Raw genomic sequence first — 23242 nt, forward strand, 5'->3', positions numbered from 1 at the left:
CTCTCACTGAAAAAAACTCTAAATATTTTACTTTTATGGCTCTCTTAGTCAAAAAGGTTCCCGACCCCTGCTGTAGGGTGTACTGTAACATTTTATTTTCAGTCTAATACCTTATAACACCCTCCTCGTTGCTGATAGGCCCGGTCGAGATGATGTCATCATCTCTTATATATCTCTCATATTAGACTGAAAATAAAATGTTACAGTACACCCTACAGATACACAAAGTTATTTAATAAACTACATCCATCCATGTAGACTAAACTAGACATGAAATAACATAGGATGTTGACGGATGTGTATAAAAACGTTCTATCAGTAGCCATAGTACACACAGGGGCTCTTGCACCTGCTGCACCTGCTAATGAGCTAGGTCGCTGGCTCCAGCAGATACCAAGAATAACATCAGGCATCTCGTACATAGAAGCTCGATCGTGGGAACAGCTATCATCCTGCCCAATATAAATATATCAATTTGTGAGATAGGAGTCACACACATACACACACACACACACACACGCACACGCACACACACACACATGAAAACTCACCAATGAATGGATAGATGTATGTATGTATGGATAGACGGACAGACAGACGGAGAGACAGATGCTCAGACAGACAGAGTCCCGGTTGTGCTGGTGCCTATCTCATGTGTCTTCGGGCAGTACAGTGCGCTCCACCGTGAAATCGTTAACCAACCTTCATCCATGATCATAGTGCCCCTTCATGATACAGCACAGATTCATAACTGTTGAGCAAACACAATTATGGACTGGAATGATCTTGGGTAAAACAAATCCTAAAAATAATGTGCAGTATTTCTCCTTGAGTCAAGAGCATACAGGAGCAGCTGTATCTCAATGAAATGTGACGCACGGTAACATCAGCCGGGCAGCAAATCATTGGCATAGGTATAATTTGTGTGACTGAGGCAAGGGGAGAGTGAGTATCAAAAGTGACGTATGCATAAGAAATGTGAATGATATCTGAACACAAATATATATGCATACACAAAATGTGTGGCAGGGGAACAAGTTTAATTATAGCTTTGGAGACAAGTGAGCCAACCGAGGGTGGTGGGTTGAAAGCACTTGATAACAGTGACATTTACAATCTGCCTCATTTATCAAAGGCTGCCAAAGCAGAGTCAAAGAGGGCCATTACCCAGTAAACATAGATTAACTCAATCACGTAATCAGCATAGTTTAGTGATAATTTATTTTAACTCTTAGAAAGTCTCGAATTAGTGAGCATTCTGTCATTTGTCTTGAGTCTCCCTTATATTTGCAAGAGTGTGTACTTGGCATCTTTGAAGTTAATGTCTTTGTTACTCAATAATTGATTTGGTTGACCTTTAAATCTGCAATTGACATTAGGTGACATATGTAAAGAGAGATCAGAATCTTTTACTGCTCAGGCAGTTACACGCTAACTACTGTGTTAAGTTTTATTCAAGACCAGAGCATCTTCTGTCCATACGTACTGTATGCAAGCCAATTCCACATGCATACTGTGATTGGAAATATAAATAAGTGCATGGATGCAATACAGGGTGGATCTCCTCTGACAGTCGACACACATATTATCTGCAACACAGATCCACAAAGCCAACAAAGACAACACAAAACACGGATTGTCTGCCTATAAAATATAATTAAACATTGATAGCATATTACTGAAATGTGGTTGAAGAAACTTTCAGATATGTGCTATGTGACCTCACTTTAAGAGTTCAGTCGACCTTCAGAGAACATTTATTGTATTTATATTGTTCAATTTGGTCTACACTACTACACTACAGTTGATGTGCACTACTTGTCACATCAACTGTGGGGGTCTAGTGCCAAAGAACTCATACAACAAACGTTGATTGGTCAACAGATATTCTTCTCACACCTCTATCAATATCCGCATAGAAATAACTCATGCTAACAGGAACACCAGAAACAAAAGAAATCTTACATTTAACCTAAACTTTTTGTTTCTGTGTAATATGCAGCCGCATGCCAGGAAGGAATAACAAAGGGTACTTTTGTTCGGTGATGCCTTGTACTGCTCTCCAGTTTGTTGAATTCAGACGCAGGTGACAGATGCTGGTTCATGGGGTATTTGTTCATGTGTTCATTCAACCGTTCTCCACACCGCTCATCGCACAATTACTTTTTTTGTGGGGAAAACAGTTTGAAGAATCAAATTTGTACCATATCCTGTCTATCAAAGAACATATGCAGGCATCAAATGTGTTGGAATGAAACAAGAACCAGAGCACTTGTAGTGACTTCTCTGCTTTATGGCTGTAACTATGGTACGTTTTAGAGTGTCAGCAGCTGGCAGAGGCACCGGATGCCGGCGAGAAGACAAAGAGGGGAGAGGGGATGAATTGTAGATCATCTTTTTTTACATTTATTTGTAATAGTTTGCGGCTATGTTGTATTCAAATTGACAATCAGTTTCCTGATTGGTCTCCAAGGGCATACAAAAATATTAACTTGAGTGAATGCAATGTAATTTCGTATTCAATTCAAAATTCATATTAACTTGTAGACTTGTATATTATTTGAAGATGCAAAATGGTGTTGACAGTAAGATACACCAGAGTTGGCATATTTCACTCGACGTATGTACCCGACCAGTACTGACAAAATGTCAGAGACGGATGTCCGTTTTGATAACGAATGATGACGGACGCATGTGAGTTTTTATCCGTCCCTGTAATCATCACTAACAGGGTCAAGTACCGGCAAACCTCTCACTCCGTCACAAACGGATGGCCAGAATTTGATGGACTCTCAATGACAAAAGCTCACGATGAATGACAAATGGCAGACCGGCAGAATTGAGTCAACTGCCCACCTCTGATATGAATAGCAGCAGAACTATAGACCGTATACCACATATGTGGTATACATATTTGGCAGCCTATCTTTTGGATGCACTAATTTTTGCCTTAAAGTGTTTGAAATAAGTAGGAATGGTTTGAAATAAGTAGGAATTTTGTGTTGCCAAAGGACTCTTTGTAATTTTTCAAAAATGAAAAACAAAGTAATGTAGTTTACTCAATACATTCTAAGAATGAACATTGTAAAGAGCAGTACATTGGGGAGACTAAAACAAATTCTCAAAAAAAGACTTTATCAACATCGCACGGATAATACTAGTGGGCCTTAATCGGCAGTACATATGCACCTAAAAGCTAGCAACCACTAATCTGACGACAATGAGGTTAAAATCTTAGCGAAATAACATAGATGGTTTGCAAGGGGAGTAAAAGAAGCGCTTTTCCTAAAACAACTAAATCCTTCATTAAACCAATATGGGGTGAGGTTCAATTTGAATAGTTGATACAATAGCCTGCTTGGGCAACATAGGATTAGTAATACTGATGAGGTGATACTGGTGGATATTTTTTTCCGACTCCCGAGAATATCGATATAACCGGACTATCGATATATCCGATCCTGCGGCATGTAAATTTTCTCCTTGCATTCATAGAAATAGTATCGGAATAAGCAGTACTATCGATATATCGAGACTTTACTTGACTTTACTATATATATATATATATATATATATATATATATATATATATATATATATATATATATATATATATATATATATATATATATATATATATATATATGTGTGTGTGTGCATATATATATGCATGACAGGTGCAGCGCTGGAGGGAATGCTCTTCACTTTGGCAAGAAACTGAAACCAAACAGAACCAAAACAAAACGATGACATGAAATCGTAATTGTGTTATGTTGACTTTTGGAATAAAACAGAACACATCCCGATTCATAGGCATTTCCAGTCTGACCGGAAAAATGTAGGCCCTGCATCGTGTCCTGAATGGGACCCCTTATACTTCCGGTGGGACGTGTCCGAGGGAGGACTAAGAACATAGATAGAATGGTAATTCCATAATTTAACCTTTTGGCTCAGTTGCTTCAATACTGCAGACATAAAACATGTCAAGCTCCATTATCCTCTTACTCATGGCTCCTCCACTTCTGAAAGGATCTGATTTTGGACCTGTAGAGGATATTCCACCTGTTACTGATTGAGGAGGTGTTTATTCTCACCCCAATGGTTCACACCATTGCATTGTCAATGCCTTAGCCGAGAAATTATCTTCATAAAGGCTATGACAAATAAACTAGTAAATAAGGCCAGCTTTCAAGGGAGATGGAGGACTTAACTCAAACAATATTTCTGACAACATGGACCAAACTCTTTACACAAGATGCCTGGAGGTGCATGGTCGAATGGCTTCTTTAAATCCACCAAACAAATGGAGACTAGTTGCGCGAACTCCCATGCACCCTTTAGGACCATGCTCTTATCCCCCCCCCCCCCTCTCTACACCAGGGGTGTCGAAAGTCGGCCCTCAAGGGCCGCTGTCCTGCCTGTTTTCCAGCTCTCCCAGGAGCAACACACCTGATTCAAATCATCAGGACTGTTTTGATGCTGCTTCAGAGCTGGCTGATGAGCTGATCATCTGAATCAGGTGTGTTGCAGCCGGGTCAAATGGAAAACAGGCAGGACAGAGGCCATCCAGGCCTGGAGCTGGACATGAAAAAAAAACTTTATTTGGAGCAGTATACATGCATTAATCTGTTCAAAATAACAAACACGTGATGAAAATGCTATTTCAGTTAACAATATGAGTCATCCAATTCTAAATTATTCAGATGGTGATTTTTCTCACTTTGTCTCTCCCACTCTTCCTCATTGCTCTCTACCTCCTGTGGTGTCACAGTCCTTATGGTGCTGCAACACTGTTGGTCTCCTGTGGCCACACTTCCCACAATGCATCTGTGGCTCTGGGCTTTTGACAGAATTGATAGACTGAGAGGACTTCAGTATTGACCATCCATCGCCTGGTGCGATGTCGGCTTGGTGCAGCATTGAAGTATGGCTCACCGACACACACCACTGATTTTCAGTCTTTCATCCATGATGCCATTCAATCTTTTTCCCCTTGCTCTGCTATTGCAGCCACAGAACATGTATTTATTATCTTATGCTCACATTTTGTTTGCTGTTAAACATAAGTATAAATAGTAACAAACATAAGTAATTGTTTGCATTGTCATTCTGTGTTCATAAGCAGAACATATTGATACAATTCAGTCTTGATCCATACTGCCTGATTCATGTACCCTGGTAATAAAAATGTGAATGCATGTGCACTTGTGAACTCATATGATTTTAAAGACTTGTGAAAGAGCGGGCACACTCTTTCAGAATGACCATCTGTATCTGCCTATTAACAAAACCAGGTGATGCAGAAATTTTAAGTCACAAGATTACCATTGCCAAATATCTGTACTGCGTGCCTAAAATAGCTTGCCAAATTACACGAGAGGACTCAAAGTGTCAACAGTTAAAGAATGAATTTTATGTGTACAATAAAACTGGAAAATGTCTCGTAAGTATGAGCCTATGTGGGACTCAAAAAAGTGTGTGTAAGGAAATGTTAATCTGTTTGATTACTCTGTTAAATTGGTCTTTTTTTTGCATCGGGTAAACACATCCATATAAATATATTGTAGTATGTATATCATTTTTGCTATGTCTTAACTTTGTCCAACAGGTAAAACGTATATCTTATACAAACCGGAAATCACTCACGACCACTGAGACATGCAATCACAGTAATTATTGGTTTGGGGCAAGGGGCAGCAAGTAAGCATGATAGTTATGGCGAGATCATTGATTTTTGTGAAATGTATTTTGTATGTTTTATTTTACACACCATATTTCCCGTACTAAAAGGTGCACTTCAAGGTGTTCAATTTTCTCAAAAGATAACACACATTGTCAATATTGTGATCAATATTCAGATTTTAAATGTTGTGTACATCACCTAGTTCCAGCTGCAGCTGTTGTAAAGCTGTTGTCTATGCACATATTCCCAAAATGCTTTGGCCTAACGACCCACCTTGCCTTGGGTACTCATCAGCCTCATGGTGAACAAGGTCAGTCACACAACCGCTGTAGTGCAGCCTCTGCTCATGCTCGAATGCCTTAAGTGTCTCGCTGGAGCTGTACGACTTCTGGGTTGGCACGCGACACTCATCTGCATCCAGGGATGTTGTGTTATAAGGTGGGTCCTTAGGGCAGGTCAAGGAGTGCTGCCTTCGATCCTTCAGATCCATGATGGTGTTTTTCAGGGCGTTGGAGCAAGTGCACGACTGCGAGTAGACCTCACTTCAGTTTATCTGCACGGTAACCTGGACAATGGAAATGAAGGGAATAGAAGTAATACGTTGATTTCCTTTTTTATTTATTACACAATAATTATTGTGTAATAATAAATACAATAATAAATATTGCACAATAATTTTGACCAAAGTGGTAATTATTAATACTGTACAAGAAGAACAATTACTTAATTAAAAAAACCAAAAAAGAAAATTATGAATACAAAAGAATAAAAAGGGAAGGAGGTCGTAGAGGTAGATCGATGCAAGAGGAAGGATATAAGCATAGGAGAAATGACTTTAGGGTATTGCTAGTCTCTCCCTCATTATCACAGTGAGAATGAATTCTACTCCCTTTGCGGCTGTAAGGGATAATCAAACACCACCAGCCAGAAATCTGCACGAACCAAACGTCACAAACACAAATATATACACACACAAATTCACAACTGGTGGATGGAGCTACCTACAGTATATACACACACAAATATTTGTTTCATGAATATTAACCCAGCCAAAAAAGAACTTTGAATGCAGAAGAAACATGTAGACACTGTTGCCTCTATTGTCCATTGTGATTGCATCACAATCAACCATGCAAATTTAAATATATTCATATCGTATACATGTGGACACAGATTATACATTGTGTTGCTAACACAGCATGACACGAGTGCAAGAGCCTGGAGCAATGTCGTATATTAGCAGCCAAAGATCAGAGTGCACCATTACAACAACCAGGAGTAATTGACAGCAATGCCTACAGCAGCTGCCAGTTACAGGGTATTTAAGGTCATAATAGACTGGCTTGGTTTCACTTGCTTGAGGTTAAAGGAAGTCTGGTCCACCCACTGCATGACAGCAGCCCATCACAATTTCACAACTCCCAGTTTGTAGAGTATTTGATGATTCTGATTCTGATTCTGATTTGTCAATAACAGAGCAGGCAAGAGCTTTCCAAAAATGAGATATACAGTGAGACTTCAACTTACAAACTTTTTGTCTTACAAACGTCAAATTTATGAAAATTAAACCTTATAATAAGCACTATTTTCATAATACACACCCACCACGGCTGGCGGAGTGATCTTCGGCGGAAGCACACAACCGAACAGCATCAGAGGTTAAGTTACCAACAGTCCTTATGGAAGGTGACTCTCCTTCCATAAGCCATCAACGACCATCAAAAAGGTAAATAAAACTTTATTTTACAGCACAGTTTATTTCTTTAATTACAGTCGTCATGTAATGCGCCTCTCTTTCCAAACAGCAATTCCCTTTGACCTTCGACCTTCAACGCCATTCCATCAAGCCATAAATGACCATCACAAATGTAAATAAAGTGACTTTATGATGCAATGCAGTGTATTTCTTTCATTACAATACAATATCACATTTATTATACATAGAATAAGGTATGTTGTGTGTAGTTTTAAGGCTTATTTAGTTGAAAAGTATATTTTATGTAAACCCGGGAACGGATTATTCCCATTGTAATGGTTTCCTATGGGATTTTTTTTTTTAGATACACACTTTTCGCCTTACACACTCTGTCTGGGAACCAATTAAGTTCGTAAGTTGAGGTCTCACTGTAATTGGAATCTGAAAGTGTGAAATAAGAGCACATTGGGGCAGCTTGAAGGAGACTCCGTGGAAGGAAATAGAGAGACATGGAGAGAGAGAGAGAGAGAGAGAGAGAGAGAGAGAGAGAGAGAGAGAGAGAGAGAGAGAGAGAGAGAGAGAGAGAGAGAGAGAGAGAGAGAGAGAGAGAGAGAGAGAGAGAGAGAGAGAGAGAGAGAGAGAGAGAGAGAGAGAGAAGGGAAGTCAATCCTTTCATTGAGGGCTCATTTTAAAATGCTTCGTAAGTAGTATTGAAAAGTGCCCTGCTATATGCATTGATTAACAGTAGGATTTAAGTCTCATAAAGAGCTCATTATGCTCTGGTATCCATCACACAAGCTATTAGGAGTTCAACCTTAATGTGTTTGTACCTTGAATGGAGAAATCCGAAGTAATATAGTGGGGGCACTAGCTGGCATTACGTACATCAAGTGCAAAGAAAGCATTGTGCTACTGTGTGTGCACAGTTAAGACTAGCATCGTGTTTTCGACAAGTTACCATTCAAAACGTCTGTGTAAGCTCTCAGTCGTACAGGAGTGGTCCATCGATGAAAAGGTTTCTTCAGCCGTCGGACTTCTTATCCAAGAAACTTCGTCCGCAAACTAAAGTCTTACTGGTAGTTTATGCCCTATATATATATCCCTACTGTCCAGACATGGCGGTGCCGGACTCTGCTACGATAGGTCCCTGCTCTAAGGTTGGGGGGAGCAGAGGACTACTCCCTGCGGCTCCACTGATTGTTCCTATTGTTCTGACGAATGACTGGCCTGATGGCCCCACTTCCTCCGGTATCACCTCATCAGTATTGCTAATCCTATGTTGCCTAAGCAAGCTGTTGTACGAACAATCCAAATTGAACCTCACCCCACCATATAGGTTAAGCGAAGCATTTAGCTGTTTATGAAAATCGCTTCTTAACTCCCCTTTCAAACCATCTATGTTCTTTCGCTAAAATTTTAACCTCATTGTCGTCAAATGAGTGGTTGCTAGCTTTTAGGTGCATATGTACTGACGATTGAGGCCCACTAGTATTATCCGTGCGATGTTGATAAAGTCTTTTTTTGAGAATTTGTTTAGTCTCCCCAATGTACTGCTCTTTACAATTTTCATTCTTACAATGTATATAATAAACTACATTATTTTGTTTTTCATTTGGCAGTCTATCTTTTGGATGTACTAATGTTTGCCTTAAAGTGTTTATCGGTTTGAAATAAGTAGGAATTTTATGTTGCCAATGGACTCTGTAGTTTTTCAGAAACTCCTGCAATGTATGGTACTGCTACTCCTCTGCTTTTTGTATCTTCAGAATTTTTGGTTTCATTACCTCTTCTTTCTTTCTGACATTTGTTAAATGACCATTGAGGGTACCCACAGTTTGTAAGTGCTCTCCTGATATGTTTTGACTCCTTTTCTCTGCCTTCGACGCTTGTTGGTATTAGTTTAGCCCTATGCTGGAGGGTTCTGATGACTCCTAGTTTGTTTTGTAAAGGGTGGTTAGAATCAATTCTGACCACCCTTTACCGGCACCGCCATGTCTGGACAGTAGGCATATATATAGGGATTAAACTAGCAGTAAGATGTTAGTTTGCTGATGAAGTTTCTTGGATAAGAAGCGAAACGTCCGACACTTTCAAAGAAGTACAGATGACGGCTGAAGAAGCCTTTTCATCGATTAACATTCAAAACATTACAAATAATCTGTCAACTTCAGGACAATATAATGACATGGAAAAAAAAGTTGTTTTCCCGGGAAACAATACATTTCATTTCAATTTCCCCACCCAATATCTGAGCACATTAACCTCACGAGGGTTATCACAGCTGTTTTGGAGCAGTAGGCTGAAGTCACTCTGAAGAAGCAGTCATGCTCACACTCACACCTCAGGAAAATTCAGAGTGTTCCATTTACCTACCATGCACGGTTTTAGAATGTGAGAGGAAATGGGAATACATGGAGAAAACTCACACAGGCACAGGGGAAAAAAAATTAAGAAGTCTACTGAGTCGGGAATTGACCCACAGACCTTTGCACTGTAAGGTGTTCGTGCCAACCAGTTAACCTCAAACACAATTTAAAAAAAAAATGTTTGATACTAGTTATATTCTAAATTGCCAGAGTATCCCATTTATTTGCCAGAATGAGAGTGTCAGGATCTGGTTGGCGACCAACGGGTGGCGCTGTCTGCCCCGCCTGCAGCTGCACAGGTGCTGGTCGTCCCGATCAGTGGCGGACTGCCACGTTCGGATTGGCGACCAACGGGTAGCGACGGCAGCCCTGCCTGCAGCCTCGCAGGTGCTGGTCGTTTTAATCAGTGACACTTAAAAGGACTCCCGGCACGACCATCCGGTGTCAGGTCATTGTTTGTTGCATGCTTTGTCTGCAATCACATGCATTGTATGCTGGGCATGTGTTTGTTTAACCTTGGCGGACTTTTACACTTGGTTTTCTTTTGATACTTTTTTCTGTTCAGATCATTTTGATGTTTTATATTTTGTTCCTGCTGACCTTTATTTTAATACAATTTGTCAAACAACCTCCTGCTCCCTCCTGCCTGCTTTTTGGGGATCCGCACCCGCCATCACCACCTCGCAAAACCGTGACAGAATGAACCGACCAACCATCGGATCACGCAGGTAGAACGGACCCGTCTCATTTCCACCCTGTCCCTGGCAATGCTACGTCCACGTTAGCCCGAGCCTCGTCGAGTTTGAATTGCGTCACTCGACGACCCGTAACATCCACGTCAACGTCCGGCCGAGACCTCCTTCCAGGTGGCCGTCCAGGGTGACACTGGGTGTCTGGCAGCGCACGCCCACGTCCAGCCACGCTGTCGTCGTGCATGACGAATTGAGTCGCATCCACGACGAGCCGTGCAACGTCCGCGTCAACGTCAGTCCGAGACCCCACTCACCGCTGGATCCCGGAGCGGCTCAGGACTGTTCTCGTTTACCCGGTGCCGGGCAGTTCACGCCCACGTCGGCGTCCGCCCGAGACCTGCTCCCATACGACCGTCCGGGGTGCCACTCTGCGCCTGGCAGTTCGACGTCCGCGTTGAGCCACGCTTCGTCACGTGAACGTGCGAGAGGGATTGCACTCACGCCCACGACGAGCCGTGCCGCGTCTTCGTCCACCCCAGGCCGAGTCCCGTTCCCATCAGGCCGCGCCCTTCGTATGCTGGAGAGGCAGCGGTTGCCGTCTCCACCATTGTTCCATGGCGGGTGGACCTTTTGGGAGACTGTTGGGACTTCTGGAAGCAGCCCCTTGAAGGGGGGGTACTGTCATGATCTGGTTGGCGACCAGTTGGCTGGTCGGCCCCGCCTGCACCTGCACAGGTGCTGGTCGTACCGATCAGTGGCGGACTGCCACGTTCGGATTGGCGACCAACGGGTAGCGACGTCAGCCCTGCCTGCAGCCTCGCAGGTGCTGGTCGTTTTAATCAGTGACACTTAAAAGGACTCCCGGCACGACCATCCGGTGTCAGTACATTGTTTGTTGCATGCTTTGTCTGCAATCGCATGCATTGTATGCTGGGCATGTGTTTGTTTAACCTTGGCGTACTTTTACACTTGGTTTTCTTTTGATACTTTTTTCTGTTCAGATCATTTTGATGTTTTACATTTTGTTCCTGCTGACCTTTATTTTAATACAATTTGTCAAACAACCTCCTGCTCCCTCCTGCCTGCTTTTTGGGGATCCACACCCGCCATCACCACCTCGCAAAACCGTGACAGAGAGAAATGCTGACTTCCACCAAGCATCACACTCCAGTGCATTTGTTTTGGCGAGCCATAACTTCGTCGTACTTTTACACCATTCATTTTCCCAAAATACATCTACAATCCCAAATTAACCCAGCTAAAAATAATTTTGAACATAGAAGAAACAGGGAGACACCATTGTTGACATGATTGATATTCATTGTGTCTTTTAAATGTCATCTTGTGTGTTTGTGTGGGTGTGGGGGGATCTCTGCCAGATATGGGATTCATACATTCACAATATAACAGTTAGAAACAGGTGTTGTACTTGTGTGAAGGAGACAAAAAGACTTTGGAGTTAACACCTTCTTTGAAAGTGTAAGTAGGTTTAAGTGCTAGATAAGCAGGAGGGGTAAGGTCATCGAATGAGAGATAGATGGATAAAGTGAAGAAAGCCGAGGGGGTAAATCACAAGATCATGATCGCATGTCAATCACATTCCACCTACCTGTGTTTTCCTCAAGGTCACCATGAGAGCCATTTCTACAAAGAAGCAAGTGCCTAACTTGAGCTTGTTAATTATTCTGGTGACAGCGACCTGACTTCCCATGCACATCAGACAGAAGTGGATTATCCTATTTATAAGAATGGCACTCGCTCATTATCATGTTTGCTGCCATCGTAGAATTAAGTATTATGGTACCAGCGAGGACCTCAGATATTTGCATTTTCATGTACAAATACACAGAAAGTGTCTGCACAACAAGTAACACAAATGTAAAATTGTGCAATACACATGCAGAAGGCTCCTCGATTATGCTCAGAATGAGAGTGACAATAGACATGCCCGCGACCATGAAGTGGCCGTGAAATCCAGGTACAATAAGATATGTCATCGGAAGATAATGGAAAAGATGGATAAATCAGTTTGGAAATTAGAAAGTTGAGTTATTTTCCCCTGCAAATAACATTTCTAAAAGTGGCACAATGTATGGTAGATACGCTAACGAAAATTACATGAACCGAATCGAAGGCTCGTGATAATATAACTCGCAAAGCAGTATATGACACGGACTAAAGGGATATGTTGTAAATATTAAAAGGGGGAACAACAGTAGAACTTCACCTTCACCCCCCCTCATCTCCAATATCTGACTGAAATCTTGCCCCTCAATAATGGGAAAAGACGTGCACTACCCAAAACATGCTTCATGATGCAGATAGCAGAACTTGACTGGGAGGCAATCAGACAGAAGGACACACATATATGTTATGTATGTTACAATACAGTAGAGACAATAGACATGCCCGCGACCATGAAGTGGCCGTGAAATCCAGGTACAATAAGATATGTCATCGGAAGATAATGGAAAAGATGGATAAATCAGTTTGGAAATTAGAAAGTTGAGTTATTTTCCCCTGCAAATAACATTTCTAAAAGTGGCACAATGTATGGTAGATACGCTAATGAAAATTACATGAACCGAATTGAAGGCTCGTGATAATATAACTCGCAAAGCAGTATATGACACGGACTAAAGGGATATGTTGTAAACATTAAAAGGGGGAACAACAGTAGAACTTCACCTTCACCCTCCCTCATCTCCAATATCTGACTGAAATCTTGCCCCTCAATAATGGGAAAAGACGTGCACTACCCAAAACATGCTTCATGATGCAGATAGCAGAACTTGACTGGGAGCCAATCAGACAGAAGGACACACATATATGTTATGTATGTTACAATACAGTACAGACACACCCCCAACTTACGAACGAGATACGTTCCGAGCGGTCGTTCGTTCGGTGAATTTATTCGTAAATTGCTTGAGTGCTATATTTTGTATTGAATGTGTTTAAAGGACAACCGACGTCTCCGGACAAGTTGTGTCCATAATTTGTAAAATGGCTTCAAATGACTTCTACTGGGCGTATTTTAAATAAGATTCCACTGCATATAGCTATATTTTAGGTTTTAACACTCGCGCTGAACATTCAAGTCTTGTTTTTGAGTCGGTGACGAGTCCTCACGTGACGTCAGAAAAGGACCGCCTCCTGACCGTAAAATAGACGCATTGTAGCGTCTTTCCATCACGTCAATGTATTTTGCTGTACTGTTTTTTTGAAACCCTTGTGTTACATCCAAAAGCCGCCAGCAGAGGGAGTCCAAGCTCCATGCAAGGAATGTATCAGCCTGTGGAAACGGGCTGATTCATTCCTCACAGGAGCTGGTCGCCATTTTTCTGCCTCTTTTGTGGGACGCTACATTGCAGTCCAGATGCCTCAAAATGACACGGAAGGACTTCTTTAATCGATGGCAAACGTGTATGCTTTCCTCTTCAGAACTATTTGAATCATATTCATAACTGGATGTGTAACAAGATTGGATTGGATTGGATTGGATATGCCTTTATTAGTCTCACAGTGGAGAAATTTACATTTCACAGCAGCAAAGTGATGAAAGGAATGAAAGTAGAAAAACGAAATACATGAGCTGCTGGAAAGGCAGCCACAAGATAGCATATTATCCGAATCTGAAGCCAGTGTTTTTATTCTCCAGCAATGCAAGACGTCTTGGTGTGACGTCACGAACTGGGGGTGGGACTTTCTGAAAATGCCCAATTCGCAGCTCAATTTTTTGCAGATTTTGGACACTAAGTCATTTTTATTGGTGTTTTGCATTTGACTAAAAATATCATACTGCGTCTTTTGGGTATTTTAGATGCCATAAAACGTTTTTCTGATGTCAGTTAAGAAACTGAACACTGAAGGGGGAAGTATAAAACACAGATGCTCTAACAGTCGTAAAATAAATTCCTACTGTAGTACGACGACATGTCTTTGGGTCTTCAGTAGGCCATTACTGAAGCTGCCATTACTTTTTGTAATCGCGTCCCCATCGCAGCGTCAACTGGGAAGAGGGATTTCCTCCCCGCCCACATACTCTACACCGCCAATCTTAAGCGAGCTCGGCACCTCCTCCTCAGGGCGTCAACTGGTAAGAGGGATTTCTACCCCGCCCACATACTCTACGTAGCCAATCGTAAGCGAGCTCGGCGGATTGGTGCATGAACTCATTAGCACTCATAACATCAGGTTAGCCGGTACTGATTGGTCAGCCTTGTTGTCCGTCTCGTATATAGCCAGGCCTTGTAACCTCGAATGTGTCTGTGTGCGTGCGTGTGTGTGTGATGCACAGTAGCAGGCAAGCGAGCGAGCTTGGCCGGAAAAAGGCGCGCAATACAAAATCTAACTTACAGCATTTCTGTGCAAACAATTTTCGACATACAGTACCCACAAAAATGTTCATATGTACCGTTTTGTCATAACTCGAATGTCCATAAGCTGGGGAAGGTCTGTGTATTGTATCTGTTTTTTGGTTGCTTTTATTTGGTTGTATGTATGGCACTAAATGTTTTCTTTTTTCAACAATCAATTAAAAATCAAAAAGAGGCCCCATATTTGATTGAATGTTGCTCAACCACGTCACTTCAGAATTTTCTTAGTTGCTTGAGAGCCCTTTGCTCTGGTTATGTTTGTGAGGCTTATGCCCTGTTGTTCACCCAGAAAGGGCATACTTTGGTCTTTTTGAAGGTGTAATGACGATTAGCAGAAAAACATCAGTTAAAAAGAAACCTTATCGGAGCTCAAGGGCAGCTGTGTTGAGTAACTGTGTGGTCATTTTTATCTCTCTAGCTTCAAAAGAAATGTGATTCATTAGACTCAATAGATGTGTTTCCTGATAAAGTTCAGCACCTCAGTAACAGGTAGCAATTGAGTGATACAGCAACTACATCGGTCAGCCAAGTTTTTCTCCAAATGATACATGCACCGACATTGAGTCTTATTGACTAACGTGTCGATACACATCACCCATCTCGAGCAGATATATCCATCAAGTGATGACATCAAAGATACTATTATAGTTGTTTGTCTGGTTATCAGAATCAGAATCATCTTTATTGCTAAGTATGTAGAACACACAAGACAGCCAAGGAATTTGTCTCCGGTTTATTTACAAAATTACAAAGAAGTTACCAAGCTCTATACTTCATGTCAGCGGATGTAATGTGGTTTGAGGTGTGGATTTGTACGTATTGTCGACTCTATACGTTCTCCTGTGCTCATCAAGTAACCTCAATACACGTGTATTTCCTCTCGCCTCACACATTTGCCATCTCTTCCCTCGTGGATGAAATTTCTTGTGGAGGTTGCATGTGAACATAGGACATAAAAACCTAGGGACATGCACAAATGAGATGAGCCCATAATTAACGCGGTCCAATCAAAGGACCATGCCGTGTAAAATTCTACCTGCAAATAAACAAATACATGCTGTGTTTTAATCAGTCATCACTGAAACAAGAGTACATCCGAATGGGACTGAAATGGTCGAGCAGTCCTTACATGGAAAGTGATTATAACAGTGACTGATGAAAACCCACTTCCTTTGGCACATTGCGCAGTACATCCTCATGTGCTTTTGTCTTTCTTATTTAGATTTATTTCGATCAAGTTTTTTGTTTTCCAGTGATGGCCTGCCAGTGTTATGTGTTCACTACACCTTGCCTCCCCTACCAACCGGCTTTTATTGGGCCCAGTACCTTCACACAAAGCATGACAGAAATGAAGAAACGAAAATTAGAAAGCAAAGCCGAGGACGGGTGATGGCAACAAAACAAATGTTAAAACAAAACCGGGTACGTGCGCTGCTGAATTAGGGATGGTTACCATCCACAATACATGCCCTGACAAAGCAGCCACTGGTTTTGGTCACAAGATGTTCTCTGTTGAAGACCCAAAAACAAAACAGAAACAAGACGTGAAATGAAGGAAAGGTATTGGGGGGAAGGGGAAACTATCCAAAATGTATAGTTTTGATAACAAAGTAATAAACTTACAAAAAAACTAAATGAGACAAAGCAATGTGATCGCAACAAAGATCCGACGAGGACATCACATTGCTCTCCAATGTGAACCTGGACAACCCACAAAGGGTTGAATTAGTTGATTGGTTGACACATGGAAACAAAACCAATGTAGAGAGACAAAAAGACATAAGGAAACAAGGCTATCTAAACCAAAACAAATACTGTTCCATCATCAGTATTGATGTAAATACACCATTCTAACCAGAAATTGTGTAGGTACATATTTCACCTTCTACCTTCTCCTTAATGTCCTCTCTTTCTGCCTATTGAGAAAGTATAAACAATTGGGCGAGGGACAATCCAACCGGGTGATATAGAGCCCATGTTTATTAGATTAATCTTTCAATCCACATTCTTCAGGCCTCAGAAACTCCTCACATAGTCTTAATCTGAGTCAAAACAAAATGATTCAATTTGACATGGTCGCTCTCTCTGTGTCTCTCCACAGTTTAGGTGCCAGCGTGGGTTTGGGGTTATGTACAAATGCTGAAAAACCCACTGGCACTGTTGCATGAGCATTTTCGTCACACCCATATTTGCTGAAGACCGATTTGTGCAACCCACATCTTGTGTGCTATGAGTGCAGACTGGCTGCGACGAGTCAGGCAGTTAGAGCCAAGATGCAAACAAACTGGGTAATGACACATAGCTCAAAAACTCACGGGAGGCATGACAGGGAAGAAGAGAATAAGCTGTGGTAAAGAAACAAAGAAACAGCGGGGAGAATATAGCCAGAAAAACTAAACAAACCAAGCTCATAATATAGACACAACATGATGGCGGTGGAGGGCAGTGTACTTGATTTGCAGTGAATGCCAAAGCACACATTTGTGCATACATGACTGCAACAGTTCATAGTGAAAAAGCAAATACATTGTCAGCCAGTCAATGTGGCAGACACACAGTGAGCATTCAGACAAGGTCGCCGGGATATGCTCAAATCCAAACCAAGTATTAAAAAGGAAAACAATAAAGAGACTGAGTTTGGGATTGATTTCTGATGCCAGATAAGTTTGAAACAGTTGATCCACTTGGATTTTCAACACAAATATAAATATAGTATACATATACTTAGGACCACGACCGCCAGACTTAAAAAAAAAAAATCTACGGCTTCCACCGCTACAGCCAGCAACGCGACAGAGACAGAGGTCCGTGCAGGGTGATTTATTAAGCTACAACACAAAGCGATGGTCCCAAAAAGAAGACCAGGAGAATAATCAAAAATACCAAAACGACGTGTGGGGGGGGGCATGGGAAACCCGATTATGGCAAGAAGCAACTCGCACACGGTGGTGCAAAAACGGAACAATAATAATAATAATAATAATAATAATAATAATAATAATAATAATAATAATAATAATAATAATAATACATTTCATTTTATACGCGCCTTTCAAAACTGGGAGGGGGGCTCGGACGAAGATATTGAAAGTCTAGGGTAATACAAAGTACAAATACAAGTTGACAGCGTCCAGTTTTCGTACCCGCTGTCCTTAAGAAGTGGTTGTAGCGGGGAGGCGTGGCCGAGCGCCCAGCTGTCAATCCGAACGTGACAATCGGGGGGAGGGAGGTGTGTCCACCGACGCCAAGGCGGAGCAGGTGGGATCGAGGCGACGGAAACACCGCGTCGGGCTCACGGTCGGCGCCGCTGCCTCTTTGAGACAGGTGACCTCTTCTGGCTTCTCCGTTAGCAGGGAGAGCGATTTTTAGAAAGCTTGCATGCGTGGGAAGCCGTGCGTATTTGATTCAGCAGAAAGCGTGTGCCCCGACACAGTAATAAAGATCGATAATAAGAAATATAAAATAATTGAAATGACACAAACACTTAGAGGATTTATAAATGAACTGTTGTGGCGGGCACTAGGACCAGGCATCTCACCCAGCAGGTGCAAAGGAGAGGGCGGGTGCATGTTACATATATTTCACTGCATTTTATGTTTGAGTTAGATCCACTTGTTAGCCGTTGAAATAACACACGGCAGCCGTGGCCGCCGGCAACGAAAGCGAGCTGCTTTTCATTACGGACTCCTCGTCAGGAAGACATTTTCTTGTGGACAGCGGGGCACAAGTAAGCCTGCTGATGCCCACTGCCGCGGACAAGGCGGCAGGTGGGTGAGGGCCTCCCCTGTGCGCAGCTAATGTCACATTCAGTCGTGTGTGCTCCTTCCTCAACGGCTACACTGGTGACCCAGACGTTGGAAATGTTCATGGAAACAGACGAAGAGGTGTCTTCTACGGCCATGTCGCCACGACTGGCGCCCTAACTAGTAGCTCCCGCCTACGCCGCGAAGCTGCCCGAGTTCTGGCACAGCGATCCGGCTTCGTGGTTCCAGCATGTGGAAGCACTTTTCCACCTACAAGGCATCACGGCGGATGAGCCGAAATATTACCTGGTCGTGGCGTCTCTCAACGAGCAGACTACTTGTCGTGTGCCGCCGCTCTTAAGCGCGCCTCCACAGAGCGAGAAATACACGCCGCTCAAACACCTGCTGCTCCGACGGTTCACGTTATCAGCCTCTGAGAGAGCAGACAGGCTTCGCGTAGAGTATTTCATCCCCAAAGTTGGCCCGTCAGTTTTTGCCCGCGCTCGTCGCGGCATCGTGAGGCATTCCAACAGCCCGTGGGCCTCACCATTACACATGGTGCCCAAAAGTGACGGGTCTTGGCGACCGTGCGGTGATTTTCGTCGGCTTAATAACATAACCACACATGACCGTTACCCCATCCCGCACATTCAAGATTTTTCCGCACGTTTGGCCGGCGCCGTGATCTTTTCTAAAGTAGATCTAGTTCGTGGTTATCGCCAGGTGCCGGTACGGGCAGAGGATGTACCAAATACTGCGGTCATTACCACCTTTGGCCTCTTTGAATTTCTTCGCATGCCTTTTGGCCTGAAGGGGGCGGCACAGACCTTTCAAAGAATGATGGACTGAGGCCTTGATCAGAATCAGAATCAGAATCAGAATCATCTTTATTGCCAAGTATGTAGAACACACAAGGAATTTGTTTCCGGTAGAACACGCTGCACTAGTATCGTTGTCAAAAAAACTGCTAAGTGGCACTATACAGTTCCATTTTGGCTACTGTTGAAAGAGTTCAAAGAGTTAATGGCTTGGGGGAAGAAGCTGTTTAAATGTCTGCTGGATTTGGTGCGCATGGATCGGTAGCGCCTGCCTGATGGGAGTAGCTGGAAAAGGTGGTGGGCAGGGTGCGGAGGGTCCAGTAGGATTTTCCGCGCCCTAGTTTGGATTCTTGCAGTGTGCAAGTCCTCGAGAGTGGGTAGGGCGGTGCCAATGATTTTTTCCGCCGTCCTAACTGTCCGTTGAAGTCGGATTTTGTCCATTTTTGTGGCGGCCCCGAACCAAACGGTGATGGAAGAACACAGGACGGATTCGATGACAGCCGTGTAGAAATTGATTTTGTATTTGTCTACCTAGATGACATCCTTGTGGCCAGCCCTTCACCGGAGGAACACCTGTCGCACTTAACTAAGGTTTTCACGCGTCTTGATTCGCACGGCCTTATCGTTAACCCTGTGAAGTGCCAATTTGGTCTGTCCAAGATCGATTTCTTGGGGCATAGTGAACATCGCGGCTGAGCGATTTGGAACTGAGGCACCAAAGCCCACGCCAACGGCCTATGCTCCATGCCACAGAGCAAGGAAAATCCAGAGCCCGAGGGAAGAGTTGAAGCTGTTGAAGAGGCAGTATAAGATCGCAGGGGAAGTTGAGAGAGCTGGCCTAGCGGACCTGAGTGCAATCCTCAGGAAACAACTCTTGACCTCAAGGAGAAGGCGGAAAGAGAGAGCCAGAAAGAGAACAGCCTTTCTGGCCAATCCCTTCAAGTTGACCAGGCAGCTTCTTGGTCAGAAGAGGGCTGGTCACCTTACCTGCTCTAAGGAGGCTATCAACAACCACCTCAAGGCCACGTACAGTGACCCTAGCAGAGAACAACCGCTAGGTCCATGCGATGCACTGACAACACCACCAGAGCCTACATCAGACTTCAACCTCAAGGAGCCTTGCCTAAGTGAAGTGGTGGAAGTCGTGCGGAGAGCAAGGTTGAGCTCAGCACCAGGCCCAAGCGGAGTACCGTACAAGGTATATAAAAACTGCCCAAAGCTCTTACATCGGCTTTGGAGGGCCCTGAAGGTGATCTGGAGGAGAGGAAAGATCCCCCACCCATGGAGGTATGCGGAGGGAGTATACATACCCAAAGACGAGAGGTCCGAGAACATCGACCAGTTTCGTGTCATCTCCCTGCTGAGTGTGGAGAGCAAGATCTTCTTCAGCATTGGAGCCAGAAGACTCTCCAACTTCCTCTTGAGCAACAAGTACATCGACACGTCAGTGCAGAAGGGAGGAGTACCGGGCGTTCCTGGTTGCCTGGAGCACACAGGCGTGGTAACCCAGCTCATCAGAGAGGCAAGAGAAAGTAGAGGTGACCTGGCAGTATTATGGCTGGACCTCACCAATGCCTATGGCTTCATACCCCATAAACTGGTGGAGGTTGCACTGGTGAAGTATCATGTACCCCAGAAGGTGAAAGACCTAATCCTGGATTATTACAGCAAGATCAGCTTGAGAGTCTCCACTAGCCAGCTGACATCTGACTGGCACCAGCTGGAAGTAGGCATAATCACTGGGTGCACCATGTCAGTCATCCTATTCGCACTGGCTATGGGCATGCTGGTCAAGGGGGCTGTAAGGCAACCTCCCATCAGAGCCTTTATGGACGACTTCACAGTGACAACAACAGCTGTACCAGGAGCCAGGTGGATCCTCCAAGGGTTGGAGCGTATCATGGCGTGGGCACACATGAGCTTCAAACCCGCAAAGTCCAGGTCCTTGGTTCTAAAGAAGGGGAAAGTCACAGACAAGTTCCGTTTCAGGCTGGGACAACACCAGATCCCCTCAGTGTCTGAGAAGCCAGTGAAGAGCCTTGGCAAGGTCTTCAACTGCAGCCTGAATGACAGTGTGTCCATCAAAGTAACCAGCGCTGAACTGGAGGGCTGGTTAAAAACAGTGGACAAGTCTGGGCTCCCGGGAAGATTCAAGGCCTGGGTCTACCAGCATGGCATCCTCCCAAGAATTCTTTGGCCGCTGCTAATCTACGAGGTCCCCATGACCGTGGTGGAAGGTTTTGAGCAAAGGGGTGAGCAGCTATCTGCGCAGATGGCTGGGACTGCCCCGCAGCCTAAGTAGCATTGGGCTATACGGGAAAACCAACAAGCTCAGGCTCCCCTACAGGTCAGTCAGGGAGGAATTTATCGTAGCACGGGCACGGGAACATCTGCAGTACTCTGGATCCAGTGATGCCAAAGTGTCCGGGGCAGGGATCGTTGTGAGGACAGGGAGGAAATGGAGGGCAGCCGAGGCAGTTGAGCGTGCAGAAACTCGACTGAGGCACAGGACCATTGTTGGAGCAGTGGCGCAACGTAGAGCTGGACTGGGGAGCCGAACAGCGACCTGCTATGATGCTGCCAGCGCGAGGGAGAGGCAGAGGCTGGTGCAGGAGGAGGTCCCAGCTGCAGTCGAGGAAGAGCGAACCAGCAGAGCAGTGGCCATGCGGCAGCAGGGTGCCTGGATTAAGTGGGAGCAGGCGATGGAGTGCCGTGTCACCTGGAAGGACATCTGGTCATGGAACCCACAGAGGATCAAATTCTTGATTCAGGGGGTGTACGATGTCCTTCCAAGCCCATCTAATCTGTGCACTTGGGGCACCACAGAAACACCAGCATGCCCCCTGTGTTCCAAGATTTGGACTCTGGAACACATCTTGAGCAGCTGCCCCAAGGCCCTGGGTGAGGGTCGGTATCGGTGGAGGCACGACCAGATCCTCAAATCGCTGAAGCAAGTAGCAAGGGGGTTTGCGGCAAGCCGTTAGACCCGAGCCACTGCGAAGACCATTCACTTTGTCAAAGAAGGACAAAGGTTGAATACATCAAGCAACCGCTCTACTGGTTTGCTCTCCACAGCCCGAGACTGGGTGATGACAGTTGACCTGGAAAGGCAACTGAAGTTTCCAGCACACATCACCCAGACCAGGTTGAGACCTGACATCATCTTGGTCTCTGAGGCCACAAAGCAACTCTTCTTGCTGGAGCTGACGGTTCCCTGGGAGGAGAGGATGGAGGAGGCTTGGGAAAGGAAGAGGGAGAAGTACCAGGAGCTGGTGGAGGAATGTCGGAGGAACGGGTGGAGGTCGAGGTGTATGCTGGTGGAGGTGGGCAGTCGGGGATTTGCCAGCCACTCCCTGAGCAAAGTCTATGGCACACTGGGCATAACAGGTGCAAACCGAAGAAGAGCCATAGGCAACAAAGTGGAGGCAGCAGAAAGAGCCACCAGATGGCTCTGGCTGAGGAGGGGAGAGCCGTGGGGGCAGCGGAGCAGTAGCATGTCACTTGGACACAGGCCGGGGCCTTGCAAACCCCAGTCGGGTCACCTGGAGGAGGGTGTCTGTTGAAAGACCCGAAACACCCAGTGATTCTAGGAATCAACACTGATGATGTGTCCAAGTTTGTGCATCAGCAGATGTATTGTTAACATTCGCCATGTCGAAGGTGACTGAACCGTGGTCGGCCCGACAGCAATGGCATTTAGCGGCCATTTCGGAATTTACAATAGACATTCATCACGTGGCCGGCAAAAGTAACTGGCCGGCAAATGGCACTGTGTGAAGGGGGTCCCGCTCTCCTCTGTGATGTGGTTCCGCAGGAGTGGGGTCTACGAATTTTTGATTTTATTCATTCCCTCTCACACCCTGGC

General features: G+C 44.3%; 1 protein-coding gene and 1 pseudogene across 1 annotated transcript in view; one reads left to right on the plus strand and one right to left on the minus strand.

Moving 5' to 3' along the window:
* Nucleotides 1-23242, minus strand: part of LOC148901688 (teneurin-2-like) — a 234314-nt gene that overhangs the window by 166271 nt on the left and 44801 nt on the right. The window contains exon 2 of the mRNA XM_088989625.1: nt 5957-6248. Within this exon, the coding sequence (XP_088845751.1) occupies nt 5957-6173 (217 nt within the window). The 5' untranslated portion in view covers nt 6174-6248. The remainder of the gene's footprint in view (nt 1-5956; nt 6249-23242) is intronic.
* Nucleotides 18556-22940, plus strand: LOC148901691 (uncharacterized; annotated as a pseudogene).

The sequence above is a fragment of the Hippocampus bargibanti genome, linkage group LG02, assembly GCF_051943395.1.
Source record: "Hippocampus bargibanti isolate YZ-2025 linkage group LG02, ASM5194339v1, whole genome shotgun sequence".
Classification (NCBI taxonomy): domain Eukaryota; kingdom Metazoa; phylum Chordata; class Actinopteri; order Syngnathiformes; family Syngnathidae; genus Hippocampus; species Hippocampus bargibanti.